We start from the raw sequence: 12351 nt of genomic DNA on the forward strand, positions 1-12351 counted from the left end.
TGAGGTAACAAAGTCCAGTCTGTTTTATTTCTAACCCAAATATTGCAAATATACAGAAAATTACCAGTACAAAGTTAAACACATCCAGATTTATTTACACAACGCTAATAAAGAAATTTAAGTTTGATTTCCATTTTGTGGAATTTTGCTATGGGGTCTGGCTTTGTTGTGTAACTGACATGGGTCACTGAAACTTGATTATCCCACCCCACATGCAATTTTCTGTCCCAAGGGAACAGAAGACTTGGGTTCTTAGCGTACATGCAGTAATGATGTTAGTACTGCTTTACACTTCAGTAGGAAGGCAGCTGTCCCACAGCTGGGAGAGGGGCAGAGAAGTTACAGGGCAGGGAGGGACCACATGCTCAGAAAGGGAACGAGAGACGAGAGAGGGCTGAACAACAGGCACATGGGGACCCTGAGCATTTCTGTGCATGAGGATAAGGAGGGTACGACCAAAACCCTCCTTCCCTAGACGTCCAAACACGGGAGGTGGGCAGGATCATCGGGGAACATTCAGGTCACCCGACCACAAACTGAGGGCATGCGGAGGATGAGGACTGCATGAAAGATTTGGGACATATCAATAAATCATTAACTTGTACACTATACAGATTATACATGTATATATGTACATATATATATAAAGGTACAGATTAGTTTGTTATTCTATATAAACAAGGATGCTTAAGAATGTACTGGTGTGAAAAAATGCATACAGCAAGTTGTTGAAGACAGTTTCAAATTAATGTTCTGACTCTTATTGTTATAATGCAACATAACCAAGCAATCAACATGCTCCTGCTATGTCAACTGGCCTCCATGAGGGCAAGGCCCAGCTCTGCTCAGGCAGGACGGTGCTCCCAGAGCTGCTGGGCACATGGGTGGCAGATGAAACAGAACGTCTGGCACCTGCTGAAGGCCAACGCTGAAGGTCTGGCCCTCCCTAGCACTCCGTCATGCGGCACATCTTACACTTTGGTTTTGTTCAAAGGACATTTAAGTCCATGTTTACCTCCCTGCTTGAGGCCAGATAAGTAGCAAAGTTGAAAAGCTGAATCTCCGATTTTAGCAGTTCCAAGTATCCAGGCTTCCTATGGGGCGAGGAGGATGTACCAACAATGAGCAGGAAGAGCTCCAAACCACTGCGTATAGAGGCAGGGTTCTTTAGGGCTCTCCCGGAGGATAAGAGGACCTTTCTACTTGGAGGATTAGCCTAGAACATAGAGAACTGACCGAAACTTCGGCCAGCCCTGCCACCCTGCACTCTTCTCTGTATCCGGGCCCTGTGACCAAGGCCATGGGAGAACCAGCTGTGGCTTAGAGAGCCAGCGCACGGGCTGGAGGTGGCCAGCCTGGTACCAAGGTGTCAGGGACGAAAGGCCAGCTTGGACATGGAGAGGCCCAGAGGCAAACCTAGGAATTAGAGAGGTATACACCAGAAAGCCTACTCAGAGGCAGATGCCAAATTCTAAATTTCAGTTATAGCTGATCTATTGAATCTCCTGAGCCCAGCTTAGAACAGCCAGAACCCTCCAGACATTTTTCTTCTCCTAAGTGGTGCCCCATTCAAATACCAGCCCAGGTGCACGTACCCTGGCCTCTAGAGTCGTTAAAAACCGAAAGCCCCTTTAGGTCCAAGACGCCCGTCACAGGTGAGGGATGGTGAGTTCTCCACCTGGATCTAAAAGCTCAGACCACTGGAGACTGCTATGTCCAACCTATCTTACAGTGCTCAATCCTATCGCTAAGACCTCCAGAAATCATCTTTTCTCCTACCATCAAGCCTGAGATTTTATACAATGATAAGCTACACTTTACTTTCAAAGATAGTGCTCCTAACCTAACGTCAGTAGAACAAATTAAAGATTGTTTTCTCTTCGAAGCTGTCATGGATTGAGGCGGTTATACTCTCTGGCTGAGGACATACATTTGTGAGTGAGCAGGTGGAGACAGGAAGCTAACCAGCCAATGAAGGGGGGGAGCCAGGCTTGTTAGCAGTCCTCCAAACAGCCGAGCCAGCCAGCCAGCCAGACGAGGACGAGAAAACAAGAAGGGAGAAGGGTGGCTCATCAAGGGAGAGCTCACTCCCGCAACTAGGTGAGGGGCAGTTTCTAAACACATATTCAAAATTCCCATTAATTTTTCTTTTTCAGCCATGAAAAAAAGAATAAAATTTTCTGTTTACCACGGTGGCAAAGAGGCGCTCCCTACTCCCACAGAGATGCCAGCGACCGACCCCTATCCTAAAGGACAGCGAGGACTCCGTACGCAAGGAGCCCCGCCTGCTCCAGGCCCGCAGCACCTGCACGCATAAAAACGTTGAAAAGCTCTGAAGACAGCCGACCAGCATTGCCCACGATGCACACAGGGACCTGGACAATTTACTCACTTTTTGTACCTCAGCTCCGTCTCCTGAAAAATGGGGACAAACCCCTGCCTTCAAAGAGAAAGTCTCACCGAGAATGTTGTAAGTTTCCAGGGACATAATGCCAAGAGAAAGTGCTCGGAAAACTGCCAAGTTCTACAGAAATCCCAGATACCCTTAGAAGCACAGCGCTCTCACCTCATTAGAGAAGATTAACTTTCCTACATCCTAAAACAAATCAGAGAATGACCACATACGGGCACATCTACCCCGGGAGAAGGTGTGCAGCAGAAGTGGGTCTTGGCTGGGCATCAAAATCACTTTGGGCAGGAGGTGAGGGTGTCCGGGAGAAAGACTGACGCTTTATCATTTGTGAGCTGGTCTATCTTTGGAATTTTTTTAAATTTAAAAACTGCAAAATGAATGAGCTTTTCCTAAAAGACCAGTGCTCTCTGGCTCGAACAAATACGAATTCTCCTCACAAAAACTGTCCTAGCTTTATTTCCCAACTGAAGCTCCCTGACTCATTTAGTTCAGCTGCAAGCTTCGAAGTCTCTAACCTTCTCCATCCACCCCCTCTCCCACTTTCCCTGCTGTTGCTAATCCATTCTGGGGAGGAGAGAATGCAGCCATCTGCTCACGCATTCTGACAAAAGTTGATTTGGCACGTTTACTTTTTCGTGACTTTATAGCCATAAAATGAACTAGCAGCAAAATGGCAGTTACCAAAGAATGTCCCAATCATAACTACTGGGAGAATCTGTGGCCAGCACAATAGGGACGCTAAGACCAAAAAATGTACTATACTACATTCCTGGATAGCAAATATTCAAGCTGTATTAAAATGAATTATTGCAGCTTTCCATTACTGTGTGGCCACCCAAAAATCAACCTCACCACATTCTATTGTTAACTTGATTTGAAAGAATGTCCAATGGAAAACTTCCTTAAAGTATGAACTTAATGCATCACGTAAAACATCACCTACACTGGACGTGTGTTTTCAGTTGGTTCCGCCAGAAGTTTCCTGCCAACAAATTACTTGGCCAAGCTGGGAAAAATGGGTGAGGAGGAGAGCCTGGTAATAAAATCCTGATTTTTAAAAAACAGCCTATAAATCTGAAAACATGTCTAGTCCTGGCTCTGCATACAACAGCAGTCCAAGAGGAAGCAAGCACGTAAGCGGCCGTCCTAAGGATTCACCACCGTGCCCACAGGTGGCAGAGGACATGGAAGACTGTGATGTTCGGTCCTCAGGGGCCACCCCGGGCACCCTCCCTCGGCTCCAGCAGAGACACCACTCGGCCTGGGCAGACATCCAGGGCAAGCCCTAACCCTGTCCTTGAGCAAGTCCACTGGCACAAACACAAAGCATGGCTGGAAAGATCTTGGAAGAAGCACGAATTTGTCCTTTAATAGGTGCTAAATCTAGTCAAGTCCCTGCTGCTCCCTTCTTCCTGCCCCAAGTTAAAAATAGTGTCCTTTAAGTTTTCCTGATTTAGTGTCTTGGAAGCACATGGTTAAGTCAATTGCCAAAGGGCAATTAACAAGGGTATTGCCTAATTAAACGGGGGTGGGGGGGAAGAGACACCACTGTGGTCTATGGTCCCCAAAAAAGCAAGCAAGCAAGGCGGCGTGTGTGTGAGGGGCTGGCGTGCAGCGTTCTCGGGGCAGGGCCGGCCCTGGCCGGGGAAAGGGCGCCAGGCCAGGCCAGTCATTGCAGCCCCGAGTCCCCGTCGAGTCCCTCTCAGCAGCTGCTTCGCGTCACCAGCAGAGCCCGGGGACAGCACCGAGTACTTTGTGAGAGTTGATGCTGGGGTTGGCAGGCGCCATGCAAAACATGCAAGAGGGGGGTTAGTGAAACGTTCCCTTCCAATCCCATTTCATTTCCCTTACTAAACAAAAACAAAACCAAAAGAACCCATACTTTGCAAAAAGACAGAACTTGAAATAAAAAGTTAAAGAATTTAGTTCCCCCCCCCTTCTCAGAGCCCATCGTGAGAGTGTTTAGGGTCCCCACCCCCCTGCATGTCTTCAGCGTAGATCCTTTTGGCTTTGGTGGAAGCAGCAGAAACAGAGCTGGGCCCCTCGCAACGGGAAATTTATTCCCCCAAGTCGGCCGTGTGAGAGGTCCTGCGGTTCCATCATCTGTGCTTGGTCCCAGCTCCTTTGAGGAGCTATTCCAGGAGGTCCTGGGAAGAGAAACAGAGACCATATTATTTGCACACTAAAAAATTCCTCTTTTGAAAGTTATGGCCTGGTTTCCGGGCGGGCCAACTCTTACAGTCATTAAGTGCCTGCTCCTGGCTCACACCCTCCTCCGCCTCAATCGGATCTTGATTACGATCAGGGAAAGAAACACTCTTTTCTTGTACTTCCGGACCACCCCTCAAGAAGACATGGCCTCACCTCGTCTGAGTCGTCGTGATAGCCACTCTTACGAGCGTGGGAGGCCGTGTCCAGGGCGTCCACGCCGTCCACACCGTTGGCCTCTGCGTGCTGCTGCAACACAGAGTAGCGATGCACCAGGAACCTGGGGAGGGAAACCTCCGTGACCCTCACGCGGCGAGCAGGCACACGACTCTGACAGCACTGTGGGCTTTCTGAGTTGTATACCCTCACAGCATGAGTCCCACACACGGCAGCACAGCCCATAGCTGGCATCTGGCAGACAGAAGCTTGGAGAAGTTCTGGGCTCGATGCTGCAGGAGCAGCGCTTCAACTAGCCAGTTTTTGCTAAGGGCCGACTCAACCACACGCCCTGGGCTGACTCTGTGGCTGGAATTCAGTACCTCTGACCGCCTTCCATGCTCCTTACCTTCCGCCACAGACGTACTTCTTCACAATGAGCACCCCTGCTATGACTGTGACCAGCATCAATCCCACGGTGGCCAGGATGATCGGAACAGAGTTTGACTTGGAGTTCTCGACAAATTAAAACACAGACAATTTCAGGTGTGCACGTTCTAGGACTGAGCTCCATGAGGCTGCTCCTTCCCCTGGTTTCTCAGTGAATGGTCTGCAGTCTCCAGTCCCCTCGTGCTTTCCCAGCCCCCTCAATGGACTGTCTCGGTGCTACCAGGAGCGCATCACCGATAGCGGAGGGGAACCAGAACGTCGGCTGCCCCGAAGCTGCCAGAATGGTCCAAACTCAGGGGCTCTACTGCCCAGGTTACCCTGGGAGCCTTGGCAGCGACCTAGGTCAAATAGCAATTGAGGCTGTTCTCTGCTAGTCGTATGGAGTTGTGGAGCACTTAGGGGTGCGGCAGGAAAGGGAGAGCATGAGAACAGTGGGCCGAACAAATCTGCAACAGGGCCAGCACCTGGGAAGGAGCTGGGCCAAAGCCGGATCAGGTAGGATATCGTGCAACACAAAGACTCTTGTTTTTACTTCATTTCTGGCATGTTTTTACAAATAAGCCTTTTCATATCATTGTTGGAGTAGGACCTAACCTGCTGCAGGGTGGGAGATAGGGAGTGTGTTTTCAATGAATCCAAGAGGAGGCAGACCTGGGTTCTGGGACATGCTGTGTCCCTGGGCGCGGGAGTCCTGTGCAGACACACACACACACACACACACACACACACACACACACACACACTGAGGACAGCCACCAGGAGTGCAGGGTCGGGTGCAGAGAAGAGGGAACTTGCCACACACACACACACACACACACACACACACACACACACACACTGAGGACAGCCACCAGGAGTGCAGGGTCGGGTGCAGAGAAGAGGGAACTTGCCCCCTGACAAGAACACACACCCACACACCCACACATTCTGCTCCCGCTACCTTCCTAATCCCGCCCATGTCAGGCCCTCATCCCTTAGAAGGCCAGAGAGGATGGGACAGCGGATTGTCCAGCTCCCATTTTATGGATTAGGAAACTGGGGCCCACAGCTGACTGCCCCAACCACACTGCTGGTCCAGTGCTTCTTTATCAAGAGGTTTCCTCTTCACCATTTTCCACATCCTTGCCAGACAGTTCAGTACTACAGAGCTGTAATCAGCCCCGTAACTTGCTCCCACATCACAAACCCATTGCTATCATAGTTCAGTTGTCCAGTATGAATGCAGTCGGCATGACTCAGGCCAGAGCCTACCTGAACGATGGCCCAGGGCTCCTCTCTTCCCACCCTTTACCGCCCGACTTCAAGTCTTTTCCGTAAATGACTCTCAGCCCCAGAAATGTCCTCAACCCGATGCTCCCAAGATTCGGAACAATTTTATGGAATTCTATTTTGTTCCCCCAATGAAAAAGTTTTTAGTAGGGAGTGTATCATCGTGTGTGACCCATCCTCCATCTTAATGGTTTCCTGTGCACAGCGAAGCCTGCCCGAAGTAGTCTGGCCACTTTGTATTCAGTAATAAAATTCTTAATGCTGTCCCTTTGTTCCTGGCAGAACATGAAATCCCACTGGTACCTAAACCAGATCTACTTTAGCATACCTGCTTTTCAGGACTCAGAAAGTTGCTTGTGCATTTCTTTTTCAAGTCTTTTACTTCTCGGACTGGATTCACACCACCTTGGCATCTGTCTCCTGGAATTTTTCGGTACCTGAAAAGGCAGAGACAATTTGTTATCAGACCATTAGGTGTATTCCTGGACTCTTGCCTCGTTCCTGAAAACAAGATTTGAAAAGCTGCAGAAAAGCTTCTCAAACTTCCACCACCTTTCAGGCCTGAGGGGAGAGCCACAGGAATGTTTTGGGGATGTTTTGTGTAGTTTCAGGCCTTGAACAGACCAAGCATCCCTGGCCTTGGGGCAGAGGCATGCCCACCTTTCTGCCTTAAGAGATGGGGCCAGAGAACTGACCCAAAGAAAGCACGTCAACACGTGGTACAAAAATGGGAGGGGGGAGTATTTGTCGGAGGGGGGTACTGTGTCCCCTCCAGAGCGGCACTGCCTAATACAGTGGCTACTTACATTTAAACTACGTAAAATTAGTTCAGCGCCTCAGTTGCCACACAGGGTACTGGCTACCATATCAGACACAGCAGATGAGAGGGCATTTCTGGTGCCACAGAAAGTTCTGTTAGATAGTATTTTCCTAGCATGCTCTAGAAGACTGCCTGCACAGAGGCGTGGGGTGCTGTGAGTGGGGGCTCACTCTGCACGTTGAGGACACGCCTGTCTCGATTCAGGAGGAGAGCCGCCTCACCCATTTGTCGTCAGGTGCTCCTCTCTGCCGTACAGACAAAATTCCAGATCGTGGCCCTTCAGTTCTGGCTGTTCCACACATTTGGAGTCATTTTCTGGACGGAAGTAGCCAAAATCACTGTAAGAGTCAGCAAATAAAGTATCTTTCAGAGTTGCTGAAAGACAGTGAAGTGACTAGTAATGAAGGTTTTATGTGGGGCAGGAGCAGATTAATATTCTAGTCTTTGGTCGCACGGAAGCAGCTCAGTGTCATCTGTAACGAAGGTCCACTTAGGAGGACAGACATGGAGAAGGTTTAACTGGGGGACCAGGGGCTTATGGAGCAGGCCAGTGGACTTGGGACTCGGTAGCAAGGAGCCCTGCCCAGACAGCAGCGGCTCCAGGAAGGGACCGACGGCAGCAGGGTGGGGACTCGCGCACTGAGAACTAAGACACTGAGAAGCAGTGGCACCAGTGACAGATCTAAACCCACGGCGCTTAGTCATCTTTTTATTTACCTTCAACTCACTCACCGTTATGTTCTCTGGTGGTGTACCCTAGGGTGTATGTCAAATCTTTCCTACCTGCCCCATTTCTGTCCCTCTTAGCTTCTTAGATGATCCTTGTCTCCAGTGTGAATGCCTGTCCTGCCCTCCATCCTATCCTCTCTCCACAGTGCTTTTCATCGGCTCTCCTTTCTCTGCTTCCCCCAAGAAATAACACGCTGCCTCCTCTCCAAGGCTGACCCCCTACGTGAGCATCCTTGGCCCATCCCTCTGACTGCCCAGGGACCTTGCTTGGCTGACCGTGTGGAGGGACCATCAGGCCCACTCACCTGGGGGCTTCTCCTTAGCCTGTGCATATCCTCTTCCTTCTCCCTCTTCTTCTTCACTGGCCAAACTTCTTAAAAGAATATTTCGTATATTTTGTACTCGTTCTGTTATACTCGTTTACTTTTTATTCTGCGCATTTTGGCTTGAACCCCCTCTACGACGTTGGAGACGAACATCTGAGGCCCCTGGGACACGCTAGTCCCGCAACCTTGGGGGGCCCTCTCCAGCCTGGCCTCTGCTGTGGCACCTAACGCGCCGCCTGCGCCTGCCCACACCCCCGCAAAGCTGCGCTCACCTGCTCCTCTCTGCACAGTCTGTGCCTCCATCTTCCTAACCTGGAAACGCAGACCCTTGCCCCCATCTGCAGTTTGTTCTCTTACCCTCCATCTGCTCTCCCTTCGTGAGCTTAACTATTTGTTGCAGCTAAAACTTCCAGGTTTTACCTCTCTTGAGCTGTGGTCCTACGTTTCCAAGTACCTGCTGGATGTCAGCACCTACATCTGCTGACAGAACCTCAAATAAATAAAGCATACAAAACACATCATGTATTCTCTTTCGAGCCAGGCTCTCCCATCATTTCCCTGTGTCTGTCCACGGCACTACCTTCCTTCCACTATTTGAGCTGAAAAGTCAGCCTGGGCCTGCCCCATCTGCACCCTGCTCACCTCTTTATCGCGACCGCTGCGACTTCCCCTCACGGCCTATCTCCCAGCACACCCTTCCTGAGCACGCTGGTGGGTATCTGTGCTCGCACAGGTCCACTGGCTTTAACGACTTGTTTCTTCCCAGATGTGCAAGGTCAAGTCCCAGCGCTCAGCTCAAATGCTACCTCCTCCACAAAGCCTTCTCTGAGCCACCTCCTTTCAGCTCTCGATGGGATGGCCTTTCCCTTCTCTAAATCCCCAAGGCACCGTTTCACAGCCTAAGTCTGTGCGTCTGACCAGGAGCGGCAAGAACAAACTTTCCGTTGTCACTGCACTGCCCTGCATGCAGCAAGTATGCAACAGACGTGTGGGGGACACAAAGATGCTGCTCGTGCTTCAGGGTTGTTCTGGCAAAGACATAGGGAGCAGGGTAAGAGAACAAAAGATGCCGAAGACACCACCCTTCCAACGGGGGGAAAGTTCTGGTGAAAATCTTAGGTATGCGATCCCACCTGTTGGGGAAGTGCCCTTCCTACTCACAATTACACACTTCTCAAGCACGGGCGGTACAGCGTGCAGGCTCCGGGGCCGAGCTTCCAGCTGAGCCGCTGCGGCCAAGGGAGTGACGACCTCCCTGAACCTTTGTTCCTCCCTTGGTGAGATGGGAATGGCAACCGTCCCTATCTCAGAGGGCTGCTGGGGGTAAACGTAAATGGCTCAGGACAGTGCCTGGCACAGAGAGAGCGCTCGGTAAATGTCAGGGGCTAGCGTGACTACGATGTGATTATCAAATATAATATGCCCTTGAGGAGTCGGGAGTGTAATGGCGGAGCCAAACCTGTCCACGATAACCAAAACAGCAACAGGCGTCCTGCAGGAGCCCAGATGAGGGAAAGCTGGGGAAGGCTTTCCGGAGGGGAGAAGTGAGCTAAGTACTAAAGGCCAAGCAGGAATCCCCCAAGCCTGGGGCCCGAGCAGAGAATGTGGGAAGACTCCCCGGGCAGAGGAAGCCCCATGTACAATGGCCGCAGCTCTGACGAAGCACATCGGGTCTGGAAAGCAGAAGGCCGGGTAGTTAAGAGCCCAGTCTGTGCGCCATCTAGGATGAAGACAGCCCACTAGAGTGTCACAGTGTCAACAAGCTCTAGCCCTAGACTGACACCACAGCCATCAGAGGGATCCCGTTCCCCATGGAAACACAGAGGGGGGCACCCCGGCCCATTCCACATGCACATGTGAGCCACACGGTGGGGGGGGGGCACACCCATCAGCCTGGGGGGTCGTCAGTCCCATATTCCCAGTTCTACAGAATGTCATGCGAGAGGACACGACCGCTGTCTGTCTGCATTCTTTTCCAGATCCTCCAGGATGCACCTTTACTTCCTGCCAGTGTGTTTTGCAAGAAACGAGTTCCATAAGATTACTGGCTGTGACAGGAAGCAGTATCCCGCTTGGAGACGTGGGGACAGCCTTGCCCTTAGACAATCCACTAACTCCGTGCCGGCCGTGCACCTGACCCTGCAGCCCAGATGGTCCTGAACTCGAGGGAGTCCACCTCGATGGCCTCTAGATTTGATGGGACATCTGGATCCTCAGTACCCCGATGTCCCCTCCTGTCTCAGGACAGAACCGCACTCTGCCTTCAGTCTTGCAGACAATCTGAAACCTAGTGCCCTACCTGCTGAACTCAGGCTGTCAGTGTTTAGTGAGCACACGGAAGTCCAGCCTCCTCCCGGCTCCTGCACTGCCTTTCCCGGGGATTTCTTCCCTATTGCCTCCTCTCTGGGTTTCTGAGTTCTCTTCCTCCTTACACACCTCTCCCCCTTGCTGTCAGGCCAGGATTCCTGGGGGTTGTCACCGGCCCTGTCCAACAATTGACTGCCTGGTGTGATACCTCACCTGTCCCATTACTAATCACTTTGGATCCCTTCTCTGTGCCTCCATCTCCTCAGTAAGCAGCAGTAGCTCTCCGCCCTCGGGGCAGAAAGCCCTATAAGACAGCTGCCTTTCACCTCCTCCCGCACAGCCAAGGGGCTAACAGGGATCTGAGGGACGCGGATACCAGAGGAAGTCCTCCAGGGAGCAGGGACAGACGGACGGCTGCTTGGTCACCACATAATCCCGACCATTCTGGCAGACGGACGACTTGCGAAGCCGCAGGTACTGTTCCTTGTAGCCCAAGATGCAGCCATCTCCATAATCTCCAGGGTCTGCGGAGTGAGCCAGCCATATGGTATAGTCCTTCTCCTCACCTAAAGAGAAGACAGGCTGTCCAGGTCCCCACCTGGCCCCGCACCCACGCGCGCGAGGCGGCTGCCGGGCGGAGAGCAGAACGAGGAGGGGAAACGGGGATGTCTGACTCATGCTACTGCTTCATTTGGGAACTGCAGACAAAAGTTGCAGGACTTGGCGCCTACTAGCCGCTGGCATCTCCTCATGCCACAGGAGGGTTCTTTGCGTCTCACCGCCCGTTTGAGTATTAGGAAGAACCTTATTTGTTCCAAAGTGGGCAGCTAGATGGAGCAGCTCTAAGCTTCCTTCCGAGCAGAGGGGCTGCTCTCTCCATGTCTTGTGCACCTGTGCTCTTGGTCAGCAGGGGCTGCCACAGGTAAGCGACCAGGGGTTTCCTTTTAGGACAGGATACCAGTTAGCCAAAAGCATGGGTTCAATTTCACCAAGGGTTAGCTTGCCTCAAACAGAAGGGAAGACCATCTCTTTCTAGACTTTTTACTCTAGTCGACTGGCTTTCAAGTAGACTGGTGATGACAGTCAGTCTGGCTTCGTAAGTCCTATCACCCACTCCTGGAAAAATGACTCAAAGGCTACGGCCTAAAGACTGTGGATTAGGTTTTTATCCCTTGGAATCTGAAGACCAGCATGGAGCCTGTTAAGAAGCAGGTGCTTACCAAATCTTTTAATGGCGTTAAACTTTAGGGATAACTGCAGAGCTGCCTTACGAGGGGAAAACTCATAAGCCAGCTCCTTTACAGCCTACTTGATGAATCTGGATAATGATGACTCTCGGGTATTAAATCATATTTAAACACCCTGTAGAAAAGTAAGGTCCAAATGGAGTGCTCTGCTTCCTCCAGGAGTCACTGAACTAACCTTCTGAGGAAACTGACCCATCATACACTCGAATAACAGGACCCCAATTCAACCACAGGGACTTGAAACCTGAAGTCTTTTGTCAGAGCACACCAACAAGAAACTGCAGCTCGCAGGGCAGGGGCCTTTTCTCTAGTTTTCTATTTTATCCTCCATATTTTTCAGTAAAATGTCAGCATCTTTGGTACTGGGGCCTGGGTTTGCTTGGGATTCTTTTTACCTCCTTTTCTGAAGCCGTTTTCTGTGTCTTT

At 51.0% G+C, this 12351-nt stretch overlaps 1 protein-coding gene across 3 annotated transcripts in view; it reads right to left on the reverse strand.

The window, feature by feature from the left end:
• Positions 1-74: 74 nt before the first annotated feature.
• Positions 75-12351, reverse strand: part of SORT1 (sortilin 1) — a 65439-nt gene continuing 53162 nt past the window's right edge. For all 3 annotated transcript variants that reach the window (XM_081815604.1, XM_081815603.1, XM_081815605.1), the window contains exons 15-20: positions 11055-11244; positions 7538-7654; positions 6825-6933; positions 5187-5293; positions 4778-4901; positions 75-4560 (exon numbers count right to left, since the gene is read on the reverse strand). In XM_081815604.1, coding sequence (XP_081671730.1) covers positions 4546-4560; positions 4778-4901; positions 5187-5293; positions 6825-6933; positions 7538-7654; positions 11055-11244 — 662 coding nt within the window. In that variant the 3' untranslated portion in view covers positions 75-4545. The remainder of the gene's footprint in view (positions 4561-4777; positions 4902-5186; positions 5294-6824; positions 6934-7537; positions 7655-11054; positions 11245-12351) is intronic.

Source organism: Leptonychotes weddellii, chromosome 4 (genome assembly GCF_054177405.1).
Source record: "Leptonychotes weddellii isolate Sample4059 chromosome 4, ASM5417740v2, whole genome shotgun sequence".
In the NCBI taxonomy this organism is placed as follows: Eukaryota; Metazoa; Chordata; class Mammalia; order Carnivora; family Phocidae; genus Leptonychotes; species Leptonychotes weddellii.